The sequence below is a fragment of the Eschscholzia californica genome, unplaced genomic scaffold (assembly GCF_041429995.1).
Source record: "Eschscholzia californica isolate CP2 unplaced genomic scaffold, dmEscCali1.0.p SCAF_1, whole genome shotgun sequence".
NCBI classification, from domain to species: domain Eukaryota; kingdom Viridiplantae; phylum Streptophyta; class Magnoliopsida; order Ranunculales; family Papaveraceae; genus Eschscholzia; species Eschscholzia californica.
In genome coordinates this window covers 17,229,994-17,251,146 of record NW_028238198.1, presented here as the reverse complement: position 1 = coordinate 17,251,146, position 21,153 = coordinate 17,229,994, and the positions used below count along the sequence as shown (strand labels likewise).

Below are 21,153 nucleotides of genomic sequence, written 5' to 3'. Positions count from 1 at the left end.
ATTTGTTCCACGAGCATTTGGGTGGTGATGATCAATATAGATATATTGTAGGAAGACTGAATCATTACGAAGAATAATGGGGCAAGGGTCATTGGTTCACATTATCTTATATGGGTTGTTTATTTGCTACTACTTTCGACTGTGTTCTATGCCTATTCTCAGATAAATATAATATAATTTATATACTTTTAAGAGAGTGTGTCCCAGTACAACTAAAAATTAGTGTACTTGTTGAATCTGAGAGGCGAAATCACCTTGTAAAGGCAATCGTGTGCGTTCGAAAGGGGCTATATGTTGCAATCGATATTGTCAATCGTGTGCGTTCGAAAGGGGCTATTGGGTTCTACCTCTAATTACAACATTGGACGCTCCGATTGAAATGTAATTTGTTTCGATTTTGGTTAATATATGGTTACCTTTTATCTTAACGTTCAACTAATTTTTTTATGAACAATTAATTGTAGCAATTTTGTCCAAAAGAGAAAATTGAACCCAAAATTATTTAGAGGAGAAATTCGGTTATGTTTGATTTTTTGCTTTTAGTGTTGGTTTAGCAATTTAAAATGTCAAATAAATTATTTTCAGTTATTTTTGTCCAGTAAATTTTTGAGTAAAATGAAGTTGTGTATAGCATGAAATGAAAACTCGGTTATACTCGATTTTTATTTTTGGTGTTGCTTAGCAATTTATAGGACATTATTTTAATTAGTTTTATATAGTTATTTTTGTCCAATAGTTGTCTGTAGTAAAACCATAGTTGTAGTAGCATCCAAAGAAAAAGAAATCTGAAAAATTTAGTTAAAAAGCAAATTAAGTTTTTATGTTTTTAAGCACCACAAAACTTTTCGAATACTCTTCAAGTCCAATTTTTTTATTGTTTGTCAATGACGATAATGCTTTAACAACGAAATTCCTCTTAATCGTAAGAAAACAAATTTGAGAGTTTGGAAAACTCGATGGCAGCTTGTTTCAGTGATATTTCCGACTTGAATTTTCGGTGATATTTTGGTCCGATCATCAAGCGATTTGAAGTTTAGGATGGTTGAATCTTCTTAAATGCTACTTAATATCAACTTTTTACAATTTTCAGGTTGTTTTTTGTTAAAGGATTATGTAGAGAGAATTTCCAAAATTCATGTTTTTGTTAAACGAATAATTTGATAGGGTTTTCAGCTTGTTTCTTATTTCTGTTAAATAAATTTATATTATTGTTTGAAATTGACTTTTTAGGATTTTCAACTTATTTTTTTGTAAAACAAGTTTTCTGTTAAAAAGAATTCTTAAGAGTTTCACAACATTTTGCGAGTTTTGCGAACGTTTCCAAACAACTTAGAAGCAGTTTAAATCAAAACATTGGTATTAAGCATAAAAGAATCTTATGTTTTTGTTTCTTAAAGTGGCAAGATCAACGTCTTAACAGAAATAACCGTGAAGAATCTTATATTTTAGGTTTGCAAGCCATAATAACCTTGTTTACGAAGTATTACAAATCATTATAACTATGTCGCAAAAGATTGCAACTGCTACTGCGGCAGAGTATTGTAAAGCTATCGTAAACCATCGTGAAACCTACTAGTGGTGGCCAACAGGCCGTGCCGACACGGAAACGGACCGGCACGGCCCGTTTATTTGAGGACACGAAATGGCACGGAACGGTCCGTTCCGTGTCGTGCCGACCCGTCACGGGTTTGGCGTGCCGTGTCGGGGCTGGGATTTTAGAGTCTCAGACCCGTTAAACACGACCTATTAGACACGCGGGAACGACACGGAACGGATCGTACACGACACGACCCGTGGACACGGAACGACATGGAACGAAAACGGCAACAACTACACGCTAGCCACGGCCCAATTTAGTTATTTGAATTTTTAAGCATTACCTAGGGGTGTACTAACATCCTTAAAACACTTTTAATTTGTTTATAGTTCTACTTCATTCATCTAACATTCTAACGTGTTTACAAATTGTTAGATTTTCATGACAACTACTTTATATTACAAAAAGAAAAAATATTAAAAAAATGTAATACTTGAATTAAAAAAGAAGTAATACTTAAAAAAAAGGTAATACTTGAATTTACAAAAGAGGTTTTACTTTATCTTTTTTTACTTAGATTTTTTTTGTTGAAACAAACTAAAACTTTTTTCAAAAAAATAAACAAATAAAGTGGTAAAGATAGTCCCACACCTAAACCACAAAATATAAAGTAAATGTGGAGAGTCTTTATACAACTCTTTTCCAATAAAATAAACAAAGATATGACATAGACTCTAAAGTTTTTGTACATCACAATTTTTTACTTGAAAAAAAATGTAATATTTCTTTTATTACTTTTTTTTTGACAAGTAAAAAAATATTTATGATGGGTCGGAGCCACAGGAGCGACTACGGGAACGCCACGGAAACGACTACGGGAGCCACGGAACGGCCAGAAATGCAACGGGAACCGAACGGCTCAAACCGTGCCTGGCGTGTCTGACACGCCACGACTGCCAAACGGGCCGTGCCGGCACGGCACGGCCCGTTGGCCACCACTAAAACCTACTACAAAGAATTGCAAAGATTCGCAAATCATCGCAAAACTACTGTAGAGCATTGCAAAGGGTTTGTGAACTATTGAAATCTTCCTGTTAGTTGTACCTTCAACATTAATGGATGAACACGTTTATTTTAGAGTTCGGAACCATTTTAAAAATCTCAAGTGATGAACAACAAACTAAAAGAGAATTTGAAGAGTTGAAGATCCAAATCTCACCTAAATTTGAGGTGAAAACGAACAATCAAAGATTTTGAAGATTTCAGTTCATTCATTTTAGAGAGGGGAGAGGAAAATCGTATGCGGTGGAAAGAGAGGGGGAGATTGACTCTCAAAGTTATTTTTGTCATTTTACTATGTTAGATAATTTACAAAAATATCACGGGGAGTTGTATACTAGAAAACATTAATGGATCATTTTTAGCAAAGAGAAATTCTTTTGGGGGAGATTTGATCAAATTCCCGATTAAGCTAAAGAATTCATTCCCATTTAACATTTGTCACCAAATTACCTATTTGATCATCGTATTTCACCAATAAATCGTTTGCATCCCACATTAACATTTCCACAAAGACTCGTTGAATTTTACGTAAAGGAAGACAGAGGGGCAAACATGCTCTATTTAAACACCAATAGCTTCAAAAAGAGAGAGAATAAAAGAACATAAAGTGTAACACTAAAACGACTTTTTTTTACATAGACTCCAAGAGTCATTACGTTCATAATGACATTGATCCATACATCATGAATAAATATATGAATATAGTAAGCTCTATAACTACCATCATCAAAGAGTACATACGCAGACCCACGTGTTATCTTAGGAGCATTAAAGTTCATTTTTTACTTTTACTTTATTTATACTCGTTAACAAAATCAATAAATGATAAATTCCTCCTCTACCATTAATTGAACTTGTGACTTCTAGATTTTTGAAATTATACACAAAAAACTAATGAAACCGTAGTGGACGAAAAGAAAATTTGAAATTAACATTTCCCTGCCAAATAAAGAAAGTGTTGATTTGAGATCAAATGGGCGACATTATGGGAATTAAATTGACCAAACTTTATGTTTTAAATAAATGGATAAATGGGAAGGTGTTGACAATTGGCATGGATGACCTTCTAGTATGGTGGCTGGTGCTATCATACAGCTACTAGTCTTCCTCATGTTATATATGACTTATGACCTAGTACTTACCAACTCATCTACCAGTCAATCCTTTTCTAATGAAATTCATCAACCAGTCTTCATAGCATTCACACACTTGATGCGTCATTCATGCCCTTTGTGGTTAGTGGGACTTTTTGTTGCTACAAAACAATGCTTCCATGATCCACACGCGCTTTCAACTTTCAACATCTTTTTATTTTTTTAAGTGTTACCTTGAAGAAGGAAACTAACAAGTAAAGTTGAATGGGTTGATCACCAAACACTTCCCTTGGAGAAATTTCACATACACTTAACATTTCCACCCACCCATATCTCACTCATCACCAAACACTCAAACAGGTCGTATCCAAGGCAAAAGAAAAAAAAAAGACACCAAGGAACAGGGCCGGCCAAAACATATGGAGGCCCCAAAAGAAATCAAAATTTGGGGTACTTTATAGTGATCGTTAGAAAAAATATATAAAATCCTACTGGTCAGGGACGGCCCGAGCACAAATCAACCAAAGCAGCTACTTTGGGCCCCGAATTAGAGAAGGGCCCAAAATCTTATAGAATCCTATAAGCACCTTTATTAATGGGTTGTAGATGACATCAGGACCCATAGTTGCTTATAATTGATGCCAAAGCATGAAGTTTCCTAACCTTGATATAAATTTCACACAAACACGTAGTCCTTCATTAGGTAATTAAAAGGGTTAATTCCGTTTTGGCCCCCGATTTGTGACCAACTGGCCGTTTTGGCCTCCAATTGTGTCCGGCAGTTCGTTTTGGCCCCAAAAATTTTTTAATTGGCCCCAAATTTTTTTCAATCTACCAATTCTAACCCCATGACATTTCTGTAATTTATTTATTTATTTTTTCCTTGTCCACCTCATCAAACAATTACAACATCACCTCTGTCCACCTCACCCATCTTCTCCGGCGAAAACTTGCTGGCCGGAATTTTTTATTTCGGCAGGCCAACTTTACCAAAAAAAAAAAAACCCTTTCTCTCTCTTCTTCTTTCTCTCTCTTCTTCTTCTTTCTCTTTCTTCTCTTCTTCTTCATTCTCTCTCTTCCTCTTCTTCTTCTCTCTCTCTCTCTTCCTCTCTCTCTACTACTGTCCGGCGAAGGGGATCCCCCCCTTCGCCGGGCAGTAGGTAGAGAGAGAAAGAAGAAGAGAAGAAAGAAGAAGAAGAGAAGAAAGAGGAAGAAGAAGAGAGAGAAAGAAGAAGAAGAGGAGAGAGAAAGAAGAAGGAGATACAAATTTTTTTTTTTTTTTATGTTGAAGGTGACCGGCCGGAATTTTTATTCCGGCCGATCACCATCTGCCGGAGAAGAAAGGTGAGGTGGAGAGGAGGTGGTGTGATGGAGGAGAGATAAGGTGAAGTGGAGGAGAGATAAGGTGAAGTGGAGGAGAAAGAGATAGGTGATGTGGCTTTTGTATGTTTATTATTTTTTTCAGAAATATTTCTATTTTGGCCCCCGAGGATAATTTGGTAAAAAATTTGGCCCTTGGGGCCAAAACGAACTGCCGGACACAATTGGGGGCCAAAATGGCCAGTTGGTCACAAATCGGTGGCCAAAACAGAATTAACCCTAATTAAAAAGTCAAACTTACCATCTTCAAGTTGTAACCTAATGAGGTTGAATTTCATCAAAAAAAAAAGGTGGCCAATACGTGGACAACCGTTTTTCTTATATGGACAACTATCTTATGTGGACAACCAAAGTAATTAATATTTTTATATGGACACCAGTTTCTAAGGGGACAACTCTCTATTATTTTCATTCAAGTCCTCTTAGAATTAGATGTATTATTTTAACACCTCCCTCTTTTCCCATAAACCCTAAGTAAGTTTTGGTCTTCTTCTACTACTTCATCTTCATCATCAACCCAAAATTCTAGAGAGAGAAGTTTTTTGGAGAAGAGAAGATTATGACATCTAACAGAGGGAAGGGAATTGTTAAACGATATTCCTAACCAGAAAAATCAGATCTAAAAACTCTAAAACCCGTTAAACTTTTAAAACCTAGAAATCAAAATTTTCAAAATCCTAGATTTTTTTATAAAACAAGTAGAGTTGCTCATGCTTCGTGGAAAATCGACAAAACACGAGAGATCTTAATTTCTGAGTTTTTGTAAAAAAAAAAAAATCTGACTTGCCAATTTCGTAGATTTCCTACGAAAATTTGGCAAGACAGAAGGAAACTTGCCACGAAAATCTAGTATATTTTCGTAGATTTTCCACGAAATTCTGGAAATTTCTTCTTCACTTCGATTTTTTGCCTTGAAATCGCTTTTGTATTCTTTCAGATTACCCAAACGAAAATACAAAATAAAATTAAAAAAGTTAGAGTTTACCTCATCAATGTAGGGTTTGATTAAAACCCATCTAGGGTTTGATAAAAAACAAAGGGAAGTAGTAGAAACTATAGTTCACTAAAAAACAAAGAGAAGTGGTAGAAACTATAGTTTACTAAAAAAATAAGGGAAGTAGAGATTGATGAGTTTTATCTTCTTCATTCATCTAGGGTTTGTTAAAAACACAAGGAAGTGGTAGAAACTATAGTTTACTTTTAGTAGCAGTACAAAAATAAGAATAAGACTAAGAAGAAGGAAGAAGAAGATGATGATGAAGAAGAAGACAACTTAGGTTTTCAATTTTGAACTATTATTTTGTTAATGGTCCACAAGTTAGTAACTGTTAGTATTTTAGACTTTATGGAGTTGTCCCCTTATTAAATCAAAGTCAACTAAGTCAAGTATAATTGACTCGCACCGGGCCCGAAAATATTTGTCCATATAAAAAAACAGTTGTCCACGTATTGACCACCAAAAAAAAACCTAATCAGGTTGAAATCATTCTCTCACTAAAATCTGAAATTTTCTTCTCTTTCTCTCTCACATGCAAACATTCCCTATGATATGTGTTCTCCCTAATTTTTCTCAATAAGTTACTCTTTCTTGTTTGTTATAGATTTATTTTTTTTCTCTTATAATTTTTTGTTTCAACATACTTTTACTTTGAGACTGTAAAAATTATAATGTAATGTTTATTACATTGTTACATCAAGTTCTTTAATTACATTTTTGCTTGTATCGGTACATGTTTCTTTCAAATGTGTAGATTAGTTATTAGTCGAATTGTCATTTTTCTTATATGAAGTTTTCTGATAGTATTGTCATTACGAATAATTATACGATATTTGATCAAAATCCTTATAAATTTTTTGTTTTGGTGGAAATATATAATTAACTTTTTTTTCTTATCTTCATCTCCCTAAGTATTTTTTTTATAAAATATAGATATCTGAGTTTCAACCAAACAAAAAAAAATGGTTTCAACAAAACACAATGTAACTTGTCTTTTTAACATTAAAAAAACTTAATAGTGAGTCTTCGGGATAATTTTCTGTAATTTTTATTTGTGTAGAAAGAGTACCTTTTTCTAACTTCGCTTTAGCCCTCCCAAAGACTAGGGACAACCCTTCTAATGGTGTTTAAATGTGGATTTGAATTCATAGATTTGTTTAAAAAATAATTATTATTCCGAAAGTAACATAAGTAATTCGATATATAAGGCCCTTAACTATGTCGGAGTCAAAGCGACTGCTTTGATTGCTTTGAATCTAGGCCGCCCTTATCAAATAAGGGCCCATACATTTATTTTTTTGGCCCATGATCAATATGCCCGTTGTTTTTTTATTTTTTCTTATATTAAATGACAATTGTATTTTATAACAAAATACACAAAAGACTTTTATTTTATGTTAGGTTTCAAGTTTCAACAGTAAATTTTTACGGCTGAAAACACAAATCATTTTTTGTTAACAATAGAAGATGATTATAATAAGTTGAGAATAACTATATGTGTATTATTGCTACACGTAACTATTTGCTAGACACAACCGTTTTGTTTTCCAATAAATTGCTAAACTATACCAAAAGTTGATTTATTGATTTTATGTAGCAAATATTTTATTGAATCTTAAATTGTTAAATACAACTATGTTTTAATTCTACAAAGTTATTTACTAGGCACAACTTTTTCTTTTGTTAAATTATTCAAAATTGTTCCACTTACAATATTTGAGAAGGGAAATCACTTTGTCAAGGTAATTTTGAAAGAAAATGCTCTACTTCCACAATTATATGTTAGTTGGAATCGGGATTGTCAACCTTGTGCATTTGAATGAGGCTTTCGCTTCTACCTTGAATTACAGTTTGGGATGCTCTAATTTGAATATAATATTTTCTGAATATTTGTCAAAATTTAATTAATGTTTAATTTAATGTTCGATTAAATTTTATTTATGAACAATTAGTTATGGTAATAAAAATTGGCCAGCGCTTTGGGGAAAGCAAAATAGTTTCCGGGGTGTGAAGACTTGGTCAAAAATTGGTCAATTTTGTTTGACAATTTTATTTAAGGGGAAAGCAAAATAGTTTCTCCACCTCAGCTCCCTCTCTCTCCACCTCACTTCTCTTTCTCCACCTCATCTTCTCTCTCCCCACCACTCTCTCTCTTCTCCGACAGGTCGCCGGCCGGAAAATTTTCCTGCCGGCGACCATTAAAAAAAAAAATTCACTCTATTTCCCTCCTCTCTCTCTCTCTAAATTTTTTTTTTCTTCTCTCTCTCTCTAGAACAAATCTAGAGAGAGAGAAGATCTGGTTGAAGGTTCGGGACCTTCAACCAGATCTTCTCTCTCTCTAGATTTGTTCTAGAGAGAGAGAAGGAAGAAAAAGAAAAAAATATATATATATTTTAGAGAGAGAGAGGAGGGAAAAAGAGTGAAATTTTTTTATTTTTTTTTAATGGTCGCCGGCCGGAAAATTTTCCGGCCGGCGACCTTGTCGGAGAAGAGAGAGAGAGGTGAGGTGGTGAGAGAGAGGTGAGGTGGTGAGAGAGATGTGAGGTGGTGAGAGAGAGGTGAGGTGGTGAGAGAGAGAGTGAGGTGAGGTGGAGTGTTTTTTTTTATTTCCCCTTAAAATTTATTTTCCCGGAAAATTTCTAAAATTTTACATATTCCCTTTAAAATTTCACACCCCGGAAACTATTTAGCTTTCCCCAAAGCGCTGGCCTAAAAATTTGAACCCCTAGATTTTTAGAAAAAAGCTTGATTTTTTTTCTTGTGGTGTTGATTTACCAATTTAAGAAAATATTTAACTTGTCTTGTTTAGTTATTTTTGTCTAATAGTTTTTTTGAGTAAAATAGAGTTGTTTATAGTATGGATGAGAAATTCGGTTAGCTTAATGTTCGATTAAATTGGAATATAATATTTTTTTAACATTGGTCAAAATTTAATTAATATTTAGCTTAATGTTAGATTAAATTTATTTATGAACAATTAGTTATGGTAATAAAAATTTGAACCCCTAGATTTTTAGAGAAAAACTCTTTTTTATTGTGGGGTTGGTTTAACAATTTAGGAAAATATTTAGAGTTAATTCCCATATGGCCCCCTACTTTGTGACCAGCTTCCTCTATGACCCCCTTTTTTCGTAAATTCAAATATGGCCCCCTATTTTCAAGTAAATGTCATTACTACCCTTCTTAATCCCTGCTGATTCCTGCAAAAAAAAGAGAGAGAAACTTTTTTTTAGGTTTGAAGGTCGTCTGCCGGCAACCTCGCCGGAGAAGAGAGAGGTGAGTTGGAGAGAGAGAGATGAGGTGGAGAGAGAGAGATGAGGTGGAGAGAGAGAGAGGGGTGAGGTGGAAATAATTTTTTTTTAATGTTTTAAATTTAGAATTAAGAAGGGTAGTAATCGCATTTACTTGAAAATAGGGGGCCATATTTGAATTTACGAAAAAAAAGGGCCATAAAGGAAGCTGGTCACAAAGTAGGGGGCCATATAGGAATTAACTCAAATATTTAACTAGTTTTATTTAGTTATTTTTGTCCAATAGTTTCTTTAGTAAAATAGAGTTGTGTATAGTATGGAGGAGAGATTCGGTTATACTTGATTTTGTTTATGGTGTTGTTTAACAATTTAAAACACTATTTTAATTAGTTCAACAAAAAAAAGACACTATTTTAATTAGTTTTATTTGATTATTTTTGTCCAATAATTGTCTAAAATTAAAGTTGCATATAATAGCATCCAAAACTAATGTCAATCACTTTTACAATAAACTAAAAATTGTTATAATATTTTGTGTATGTGTATCTCAAGTTTAAAATATATTTATAATTATCAAATTAGGCCACCCTTAACAAAAAAAAATTAGGTCAACCTGAACCCTTTTCCAATAGAAAACTTTTGAAGGTGCCCCTATAAGTGTCAAAGGCGCCTCTTTTCTTCAAATTTTTTTTCAATTTTGCCTTGAGGGAGACGCCTTAAACAGTTATTGGGACGCTTTTAAAAGTTCCCTTTCCAGAATTATCCCCATGATAAAATCTCTTTCCCCACTTGTGAGGTCTTTAGTTGGAACTAACAATCTACAAGTGTAGGTCATTTTTTACACCGAGCTATCTCTGGGCCGGAAAATTAAGGTACCTGTTTTATATAATTTACATGCACTCCATGATTTTATCTTCTGTTGATAGACTAATTTGTTGTCGTTTACATATTCTTTTACTAAATTAGATCTAAATAATGGGCACGTAAATATTTTTTAGACAATTAATATATTTATCTGATGTCATTTTTATATTTAAATCTTGAAAAAATTATTTATTATTTATTTAAAATTTTCCAGTTTCGATAATATTAGGGCTCCTGGTTATCGTTTCGCACCGGGCCCCCTAAATCTCGGCCACGCCCATGTTCTCTCTCTCTCTCTCTCTAAACTCACTCGACTTATGGATGACTATTTCGGGTTTTTTACTTTGTACATTAACATCAGGTCATGAAGGATAAACAACTTTGTCAGATTTGGACACGAAGAAACATTCAACTTTGTTACACAAACCTACACACAATATAATTAAGTATTATCGGGTTAATTGATGACATTATTAGCGGGGTATGTCGAGCAAATACCAATGGATTGGACTCAGGCGCGATGGTCGATGCCGAGTAGCACGTCAAAACCTGGGCCCAACAGTTTATTTCATGGAGATGGTGGGTTGAACCCGCCTTCGGATTTCAAGTACTAGTGGGCTCTAACAGACACGCATGTCCACGACCGGTTTCGGGTTCTTGGATTATTTCTTTTCACAACCCTAACCAGTAACACATAGATAGGGTGGCAAGTTAGTCGGGGAGTCTTAACTCCGGATCCTGAGCTCTGAATGGGCTAAATCCGCGTATTCACGAGCACTCGAGGCCGGCATGATTCCTACCCATCATGTCCCAGCCCCTTCCTCTCTCTAGATTCCTGTGAGTTGAATCTCTCTTCCTCCTAGCCCTAGCAGACGGCTCTTCTTCTTCTTCCTCGCTCTCTCTCTCTTTCTTTCTTACCCACTTTCTCTCTCATCATGTCAACCGATTCCCAAGTCCCATCATCTAAACGCAAGAAGCCCTCATCATCTTCCTCCTCTAAAGAAAAGTACCATGAAGAAGATCTACCCACTTCGCCGGAAAAGAAATCTTCCCCATCCAAACCTCCTTTCCAACGAGTATTCTCAGAAGAAGATGAAATCCATCTCCTTAAATCATTCCTTGATATCACCAAAGACTCTTCAAATCCAGCCACAGCTGCTCCTCTTCTCTTCCAACGCGTCGGTAAATCACTCAGTGGTGAAATTAATCAAACCCAATTAATCGATAAGCTTCGTAAATTACGCCTCAAATATACCAAACAAGTTGTTGATAAGTTATGGATTAAAAACCCCCATGAAAGAGAAATTTTCGAAATTTCTCATAAGATCTGGGGGGGTGAGAAGAATTCCTCCTCCTCCATGGGTTCTCAGAAAACCCCACCACGAACTGAGAAGAAGAAATTGGAGCCCAAAGAAGTTCCTATTGTTGAAGAAAATGTCACCTATAAAGATGAAGAAGTTGTAGATCTGGAGAAGGATTACTCGTTTTTAATGGAAGAGATGACTAAATTTCCTGGGAATTTGGTTCTCAAAGAGGGTTTGAAGTGTTTGGGTAAGTCAAGATTGGAGAGATTTAATGATAGTTGGAGATTACAGCAAATTGATGAAGCAAAGATTTTAGCTCAGCGAGCTGAATTGATCCAAGAAGAAACCAAGTTGATTCTTCAATCTGTTGTTTCTCAATCCCCAAATTAAATGGTTTTGATCTAATTGAGTTAGGTAAATTGCAAAATGGGTTTTGTTCTATAAAAAGATTGATTGAAAGGGTTGTAGTTAATTTGTAAGAATCTTAGTTCTCTGTTTAGGAAACTTTAATTTTCTCCATTTGGGTTCTCCTTTTTCTTCTGCTGTATGAATGTCTGGTTTGAACTCAGAACATTTGAGTCTCCTCTTCTTGTTAAGGAATTATTTTTCTGTGATTTCTCATATTTAGATGAGAGTATTTTACTAACTTCAAAGTGAAAGTTTATGCAAAAAAAAAAACTTCTAAGTGAAACCCTAACACTAGATTTAGTTTTAAATCTTGAGGCCAGACCCAAGTTAACCCTAATCTCCTTCACATTTTCTCTTTCTAAATAACCATCGATCTTTTTGGGTAATTCACTTTGGTTGGATGGTACCATAACACAGTTGAAGGTTTGAACCATACTCTTTCATGAATAAATCATGAATAAAATTAAAGTCTTTTGGAGAAAGAAGAAAAATATTTGAAAATTTTCAAAGAGCGGGGTCCAAGTCGTCGGCGGAAAGTCACTCGCCGAAGAGAGAGAGAGAGAGAGAGAGAGAATCAGAGAGAGAGAGAGAGAGAGGGAGAGAGGGAAAGAGGATGGAGAGAAGATGAAGAAGAGAGAAATTACAAAAAAGAAAATGTTTCACTCAAGATTTTATACTCCAAATTTCTTTTACTTTTTAAGATTGAAAAAATATCTTTATTTCTCCAAAACTCCAAACTAAAATAAAATAAGAACTTTCTAAAATGATCGTCTCATACTTCAAAACATATTCTTTTTTTTTTTTGAACTACTTATTTTTTCTGTTGAAAGGAGAGCTTTGAAGATTACTATCACATAGAATGGGAATTACTACTAGGTTAAATTCTTCATCAGTCTATTAGTTAGACTAGATTAGCTAATTACATTTTTCTGCTTGATAAATTCAAGGAATATGCAATTTGATTACTAATTAGACCATATCAATCTACATGTTTCTTCAACAAAAAAAAGATCTACACGTTAGATATTCCAACAAAGAAAAAGAAGAAATCCACATGTTAGATTAGACTAGCTAATCGCAATGGTGCGAAATTGATTGATTTAATAAATGTGCAATATGGTAGATGGTGATTAGTTTCCATGGTCATTTGTAGTCTAATTTCTATTTTGATATTTAACATCAACAGGTGGACGTGCCGGAGTGGTTATCGGGCATGACTAGAAATCATGTGGGCTCTGCCCGCGCAGGTTCGAATCCTGCCGTCCACGCTTTATTGCTCTTCTTTTTTGTTTTGTGACCGTGGCAGGCAGCAAGCAGGCTCATATCGTGCCTTTGGATTTCAGTATATATTGCTTGGAAGCTCCCCCTTCCCCCTTGTCCTAGGTTACAGTTCCCGTGCACCATGTCCAACATGGACGCACCAGACTGCCTGTACAAGCCCCTCGCTCGAAAGGTGTGTTATTTAAGTTACTTTCACAAGAAAACAGTCAACTTTTATAGCTCTTGCTCACTTGTACTTTGAGGTCGAAACGTGATGAGATTTATTGACTTTTCCATTCAACAATTCTTCAAAGAACTCCCATATCTTGTTCTTTGAACATTTAGGGCAATATAAACTAGGAAAGGTAACTAGACAGTGAAACCAACAAGACAAGAACTAAATAAATGAAGAAGACAATGAAACAATAAGGCAAATAAAACTTTCAAAAATACGATTCTATCACTGATTTTTACCATACTCATAAAGGATGATTACATTGCATGTATTTTCTTTCCAATAATCTATCATTAAATTCATATCTTATCTACCTAAACGGAGCCTGTTTACTTATAAAACTACGAAAAAAAAAAATCAGCTGAAGTATGAATTTGTTGTTTCCTATACAGCACCAAAAAAACAGATCCTTCCCTGTACATTTCAAGTGCAAGCTGCTGCAGAATCGCCTTCTCCGTTGTAACAAAAAATGTATATGATAGAGAAATTGAAGATTATTTTTTAGTTGATGCTTTACAAGTGCTTCGACACTTCGGAACCGCCTTCTGTAGCATGGAAGTCCCTTGAAATGTGGTCATTTGGTAATGTTGTTTTCTATATTCACTTACCTGTCGATACATGATTGAAAATCCAGGTTGAACTTAGTCTCAGCACCATAGTGATGGACAAGCCGATATTAGGAATAAATGAGGGTCTAGTCGATAACGCACCTGATCATCGCTCATCTTCTCAAAACCAAATTTATCCGTCCATATCACTTCGGCTTCCCCGGCAGCTGGGAGTACGAGTGTTTTTACATTCAAGAATCCCAGTAACCTCTCTATGCAAGAGAATAATGACTGGAAGTAGCCCTGTCAAAAGAAAAAAAAAACACTCTCTGTCATCAAAACCTTTTAACAGAAAAGTGTTCATTTTTCACTCGGCTATATTAAAAATGTGAATTAAGACTAAACAGGGGGTGGGGAGGAAATCAGTGGCACAATTGGGTTCGAAAAAAGAACAAAAAACTTGCCTGCCCTTGGTAATCATTGCTCGTAGCAACTAAAGGAAGCTCTGCCACATCAACACCAAATATTCTAAGAATTCCTGCTGATACTACAGATGAGCTGCAAAAATAATAAGACACTCAAGGATTAGACAACTTCGAGTGAAGTATTAGTAGAATAACACTCAGTAGGTGTAATCCTTACTTTACAGTTAATACTGCACAATACATCCCTCCGAAGTCTTGATCCTTGATGTTCCGTCTTTAGGGCACATAATAGAAGCATAAGAAAGTTAGCTCAGCTCATATCAATAGGCATATAAAGAAAGCAACCAACAGATTAGCTGAACAAGATATGAGAGTAAAGATCCTTGCTCACCCATAAATCATGGCTGGGATAAGGTCACGGCCTGTCCTTGAGTCAACTATTGGGTCAAAACAGCTCTGATAAAGATGTAAAATGAAATATGAGCATCAACTTAATAAAGCATTTACCTACTAACAAAATTAAGGACTTCTACTCGAGAAAAATCCATATAGAATGGAAATGGAAATAAGAAAGGCTATGCTTGAAAGAATTCCAACAATGTTTTTTGACGAGATATCAAAAAATGCTCAACCTTAAACAAGGGCTTTGAGAATATTATTTTTAATGTGAATAAGATGGATCGCGTGATGCCTATGGTCCATACTTTGTGAAGCTAGTTGTTATTGGAGGAAGATAGTAATCAACGTGTTATTGAGTTGTTGGCTCACGGGGTTGTTTCTCCCGCAACTGAAGTTTGTCATTAAAAAACAATACCGCGGGTCAACAGAACAGAGAAGCAGCAACAATGCAGTTCAAAGAACCCATGTGGAATTCTAATATACAGTGGCTGAACCACAATCACCCAAGAATCCTGATACAGCTTTACATAACTCGTAGTTACTTACATGAAAGATGGCTACAGCCTTTGAAAGAAGTGATCTACTCTCAGGAGAAGCTGTTTGGCCACTAAGAACCACCCATCTCACATCAAGATTGGTCTCACTATTCAAACATTTCTCTTTACGCTTCTTCTTAACAACGCTTAAGAGAGAGACAGGGAGTTTCTCTGATCCACGAATAATTAACTTTTGCAAAGCAGTATTAATCCTACGGCAATCCGTGCAGCAAAACCACTTTCCTTGCGGTAATTCCTGTATTAATATATAGTATCATCATTTTAATCAAAAACAATAGCACCGCTAGACAACTAGAAGTTTGATTATGGGAATGAATTATGAATGGTAAAAATCTTTAAGTCGCTTTTTACACACCTCTAGATCTGCTATTTTGTGATCCTTCAAACATCCGACATGGTACTCCTTTTCACACTGATGCAAGAAAACATCAATTAAGCGAAAGTTCAGCAAAAGCATTTTGAACTCTACATCCATGCGAAAAAACCTTGTATCCAAAACTCTGAATATGACTTGAAGAAAAAGAACAAATACCTGATCACAAATTATAACGGTAAGAGGACCAAACCCTGATTTGCTGAAGTTCTGAGACCTGCATTTTCATCATAAAAAGAAAAAGGTAAGCGATACTAGATAGAGACAGCAAAAAAAGAGATAAGATGTAAGAGCCAAGGGATTAGAGTAGATTCGCTCTATAGATAGCAGGATATTACGGTACAGGACTTACTTGCATAATGTGCACCCACCACTAACTTCAGCTTCTATTACTTCAACAATCCTTATGCATCGTTTTGATATTTGTTCTATAGGATCAACACCGTCAACTCTCCCAGCTGCTACTGCATTAGCATTAGATGCACAAAATCCCTCTCTCTGAAACATACTCTGGCAATAAGGACAATACCAATCTCCCTCTGGGATGCTTGATTCCCCCACACAATCTGTGATAATGAGGTTCATATGAATCAAAATAACCGAAAGTTATTTCATCTTAGAAAATCACATCCAGAAAGTCAAGTTGGAGACGAGATAACAACTGAATAAACCAAGTATCAGCTGATATCACTAAATAACTATAATATAAATAACAATAATGTAAAAACATATCATTAGGAACAAGGACAAGATGAAAAATGATGATCCGGTAAGTAAGAAAATGCAATGTCAAGAGCACTCCTCGAATCACTACAAACACATCATATACATATAACCAGCGCGCTCCTGGGCACGGGGAAGTAGTAGATTGTTTCCACTCCAGAGTTTCTTAACCAAATCTGAATCAATATATGACTTGATGCACATAAAGAGTTGGGGTGATTAAAAGTACAAAATCGCACCTATGTGAAAAGCCCTAGGGCATCCATCACAAAGTAGAAGATCCCCAGGGTCTGCGCAAATGCCACATAGGTCATCATTGTAACTGGCGGAAAATTTTCGATTTTTAGATAAAGATAACGACAACTCGTGTAGTGATACCCCGTTTGATGTGTATATGCTAAGGTACCTGGTACGATACACACACAGACAAAAGTGACAGGTCAGACAGTTAAAGATCAAGAGAAACATGTTATCTACCAAATAATTCACATAAGAACTCACGGTTTACGACGCGAAGCGAAACCTGCATGAGCTTCGAACGATGAAGCACTGATCTGCTCATTGTAAGCAATAAAACATATAAAAAATCAGAATATTTGGTAGAATATTATAAATGACACTCTATGTTTGTTCTTTGCGTTCAATTCTAAAATACAAGTGTGTTTTGAAATAATCAAAGCACACCTCAGAGTTGCAACAACGACAGAATATTCCAAAACCCTTTTTGTACCCTTCCAGCAGTTTCTGTCCAGTAAAAAAGCAAACTTTCAAATTATTGAAAAAATATAGCAACGGGATTGCAATGAAAACCAGGAAAACCACTTGCACATGCTACCTGTCCATTGTGAAAATATGCCAATTCTGTTCCATCAGGTAAGCCATCTTCCTCAAAGACCAACCTATGCAATGTCAAATCCCTGCAGTAAAAGCATCCCAAAACTTAGCAGTTGCTAAAGAGAATAACTGAGACCACAAATTTCAGAAAAATGGACCTAAGTCGACAAGCAGCGGGATACCAACTTTCTAGTTATCTTCCCTCGAGAGCTCTTAGTTTGTGCTGAGACACACTTTAAAGCACTGTCCGAGGACTTAGGAGTTAAACCTCGCTTTGACCTGAAGACACACACATTGAAATATTGAATGATATGATTTATCATGTCTGGGGCATGTAGAAGTTGACAAACAACAATGTTTCCAAAGAACGATTTTCAACCTTGAGGTGGTTTGCTTTAGTAATGCAAAACGTTGCCTCAAGGAAGAGTAACAAGGAGCCTCATTTATCACTCAAACCTAATCAATACTTAACACCTTAAAGGTTCCTTGTGTATTTTTTATTGCTTTCAATAACTTTATGATGACAAAACATTATGAACACATAGCAAAATAAGCAATAACCGACATGATAATAAGGAAAAGAAACAAGAAAGCGGGAAGGCGGTACGGAAGCAGTAACACCAAATACATGAAGTGACAAATAGAATTGACGCGAGCCTTAGAGCGCAAACGATGAACTCCTTTTTAGACTCAGTTAATACTTTGGATTGTAAGAACAAACTTCAAATTACTAAATAACAAGCTAACCTCACCGCACATATTTAGGGACTTCCGATCAGCTTCTGAAAACATTCTAATTTTTGTCTCGGATAATAAAACAGTTACGCTTTTTAAGCTTCATCTTTCCAAATTTCATCTCCAAAAAGGCAAAAAAAAACCCATTATTACTTTTCATGTCGATACTCGTATTGTTTTTATAGATCTTCCAACCACAGAGTAGAAGAGACACTTCTGCATTTATGCTTTTTCTTTTAAGCTATTCAACTCATACTGAAATATTTTGTCCTTGCTTATGTTTTTAACGCATGGGAATTTTTGGCAGATGCTTATCATAATTAACTAATGTACATGGAAATGTTTACACAAAAGATTCCTTGAAAGGTCCCGTCCTTATTTTTAAAACATGAAAACTTGATGCCTAAGTTAGCAACTAAGTTAATAACCGTGGAGTCACTCTACAAAGAGTAGCTCAAACATAAGATTTTAGGATCTAGGCCCAATTTAGAAGCCAGCATGAAAGTAACAAGTGATTCCAAATAAAATAGATATACAAGTCCGATTAATATAGATTACTTATTACATCTATCGAATCAAGAGACTCTTCAGTTACTATACTAGCAATCAATTAATAGAAACTTCTCGTTGTCGCGCAGGAATTAATGCGCATGTCAGTGGCACAATAACTATTGTATTCCATAATTAACATACTTGTAAGAATGTGTTTCTCTTGGCATAGTGATCTAAAAGTCCAACTCATCAAACATCAAAAAACTATTGTATATTCAACCTTCGCTAGAATCAAATAACATACCTCCTCTCGGTACCAGTTTTACTAGATGGGCTTGCATAGGATTTCTTTGTTTCCAGACACGAGTTGCACACTGGCACTGACCTCTTGGTGTTCGGAGGAAGAGGCTCTGGACACAATTGAAGTCCGCATAAGATCAAACAAACAAAAAACATAAAGGAATCAATAGTCACAGGTAAAAACTCACTTTTACAGTTCAGACAGATGGCGAAATTCTTCATATGTGAAGAACTTGCATCTTGAGTTGCTTCCAGAGTCTCCATTCCTTCTTCCTTAGGAATCAAAGCTGAACGCGTGAAACGCCTTGGTGGTTCCTCCCCTTGCATGGCATTCTGTTGTTCACTATTGCATTCCATAACTATTGGTTCCACCTTCCTTTCCAAAAGTGAACGGGTAAACCGCCTCATGGGTTTCTCCAAAGAAATGTGATGACCGTTTTCATTGATAACTACAGGCTCCACCTTAGGTTTTGAAAGGGATAGAATGGACTGTGTCGTAGGTTTCTCCAACGACACAATCTGTTTATCCAAGTTTTTGATGTTCACTAAAGACTCTGTCTTAGTTTCCAAATTAGAACAAAAATGATTTGTCATTTTCACTGGTATAACATTCTGTCCTTTGGAATTTCCACTTGTCACTGCCAACTCTTTCGCAGTTTCCGCAATCTCGCACAAAACATTCTGTTCATCACTTACAACGTTCAATATTAACTCTTCCGCTTGTTCCGTTTTGGAACAAGCAACCCCTTTCATGGGTGTCTCACTTGCAGCATTCACCTTCTCCATTAAACCATTTTCCATCTGCCTACTATCATCCATTACCACCTCCTCCACATCTAAAACAGTTGTAACTAGCTTTGTGTGGTTCTCCGTTAAAGCATTGTTTACTTCCTTATTGGCATCTATTATCGTCAACTCTCCGTTAGGCTCCAAAGCTGAACGGGTAAAACGTCTCTTAGGTCTATCATCTTGGAAAGTAGTATCTAACTCCCTATTGCCACAAATTTTCAATTGATCTTCCTTGCCTTTAAAAGCCGAACGAGTAAATCTTCTTGGAGGTTTCTCCGATACAGCATTCTTGACATCACTTTTATCACCATTGACTATGGAGGTTCCCACATTTGCTCTATTACTCTTACCCTCCTCTTCTCCTCGAGAGTTCAACTGATCAATCTTAGTTTCATCTTCTTTTAAAGTCTCAACAGACTCATCTAGGGTTTTCTCATTGACTTGAACTTTGTCCTTCACCACATCTTTTAGGGTTTCCACCTCCATAGAAAGTCTTTCTACATCATTAATACTTTCCTCTTCTACAGTAATTTTCTCTTGCTTCAATCTCTTATTACTCAAAACCCCAAACTCTTCATCCCCTTTAGGGCTACTACTATTGAAAACCTTTCTGGCTCTAGTTCGATTAGTTGAACCAGAAACCACAGATCGAGCCTCCAACCCACAAACAATTTCGCGTTTCAAACCAACTTGTGGCACCGATAACAACGCAAACTCATCAAATTCAGTACCTTTTGCCATTACAAGAAAATCAACCGGCAGATCAAATCGACCGCCAGATCAACTAGAAAACCGAAAACCCTAATTCCTCCCCCCAAAATCACTCAAAAAATACGAAGAATCAAAAAACAAACCCTAAATCTTACGAGTTAAGTTACGATTCAAACCAGCAAAACCTAGAATCTTGTATATTTTCCGTCTCCGTTCACATATCAACTACGATGAAAGGTTCAAAAGGTCGTCTGAAACTGATCGGAGTTTTCAAGAAAATTAAACAGAACGAAAAAGAAAACCGAGTTTTTCTACAAATATGAAAGAGGGGAAGGTAAAACGATGCGCCAAGGGCAATATCGTAAATACAGTAAATATAAGTATCTACTCAAATTTTTAGAAACTTCAATAAATTACGAATTCTCGTAACTACCCTCGAACCATTTTCACACAAACAACTCTCTGAAGGCCATTCCGTAATTGAGAGACCTTAGGCTATTTTAGTAATATTACATCTTATTAAGGTTATTTTTGGTAATTTGGATAGTGCTTAGTGAGGGATGAATCTTATTTTAAGGCGCAAATCTCTAAATCCGAAATCGAACCAATGAACGTAAAGAATGAAAAATATAATGACGTGTTAATTGGTGAAAGGTCTGGCTCATCATTTTATTGTGGGTCGTGCTATATAATAGGATTAAAAATACTCGCGGGAGTTCACAAATTTGGATGGGCACGTAAATTTATCAAATATAGCCGTTTGGATTTTTGAAGTTTTAAAATCTTTGGTGGTAAACTTGTTCGGTTAGACAAATATACCCTCTTTTAATATATAAGAAAAATGTACAGGTATTTCTCAAAAAAAAAAAAAAGTT

The 21,153-nt window shown here is 35.5% G+C and overlaps 2 protein-coding genes and 1 non-coding gene across 3 annotated transcripts; 2 read left to right on the top strand and 1 right to left on the bottom strand.

Moving 5' to 3' along the window:
- The first annotated feature begins 10,915 nt into the window (after window positions 1-10,915).
- LOC147564686 (putative transcription factor At1g11510) lies at window positions 10,916-12,110 on the top strand. Its single transcript, XM_086648821.1, has one exon. It carries the CDS (start codon window positions 11,121-11,123, stop codon window positions 11,877-11,879), a length of 759 nt encoding a protein of 252 aa, XP_086504947.1. The 5' UTR covers window positions 10,916-11,120; the 3' UTR covers window positions 11,880-12,110.
- A 973-nt stretch (window positions 12,111-13,083) lies between these two features.
- On the top strand, window positions 13,084-13,165 carry TRNAS-AGA (transfer RNA serine (anticodon AGA)). Its single transcript has one exon. It is a non-coding gene; the product is annotated as a tRNA-Ser (tRNA).
- A 433-nt stretch (window positions 13,166-13,598) lies between these two features.
- On the bottom strand, window positions 13,599-20,648 carry LOC147564684 (uncharacterized). The gene is made up of 16 exons (XM_086648810.1): window positions 18,967-20,648; window positions 18,783-18,888; window positions 17,438-17,530; window positions 17,253-17,334; window positions 17,102-17,161; window positions 16,919-16,971; window positions 16,657-16,823; window positions 16,047-16,260; window positions 15,854-15,911; window positions 15,677-15,733; window positions 15,311-15,556; window positions 14,757-14,821; window positions 14,583-14,639; window positions 14,405-14,498; window positions 14,103-14,243; window positions 13,599-14,000 (listed from the first exon to the last, which is right to left on the bottom strand). The coding sequence occupies exons 1-16, from the start codon at window positions 20,306-20,308 to the stop codon at window positions 13,887-13,889; spliced, it is 2,949 nt and encodes a 982-aa protein (XP_086504936.1). The 5' UTR covers window positions 20,309-20,648; the 3' UTR covers window positions 13,599-13,886.
- Between the last annotated feature and the right edge of the window lie 505 nt (window positions 20,649-21,153).

What these genes read in the sequence shown, in the direction of transcription:
- LOC147564686 (XM_086648821.1), top strand. Translation starts at nt 11,121, where the DNA reads ATGTCAACCGATTCCCAAGTCCCATCATCTAAACGCAAGAAGCCCTCA.
- LOC147564684 (XM_086648810.1), bottom strand. Translation starts at nt 20,308, where the DNA reads ATGGCAAAAGGTACTGAATTTGATGAGTTTGCGTTGTTATCGGTGCCA. An exon ending in GTCGTTGTTGCAACTCTGAG is followed by an intron (nt 16,972 to 17,101) that starts GTGTGCTTTGAT and finishes TACAATGAGCAG; the next exon opens with ATCAGTGCTTCATCGTTCGA. An exon ending in ACAAAATAGCAGATCTAGAG is followed by an intron (nt 15,557 to 15,676) that starts GTGTGTAAAAAG and finishes ATATTAATACAG; the next exon opens with GAATTACCGCAAGGAAAGTG.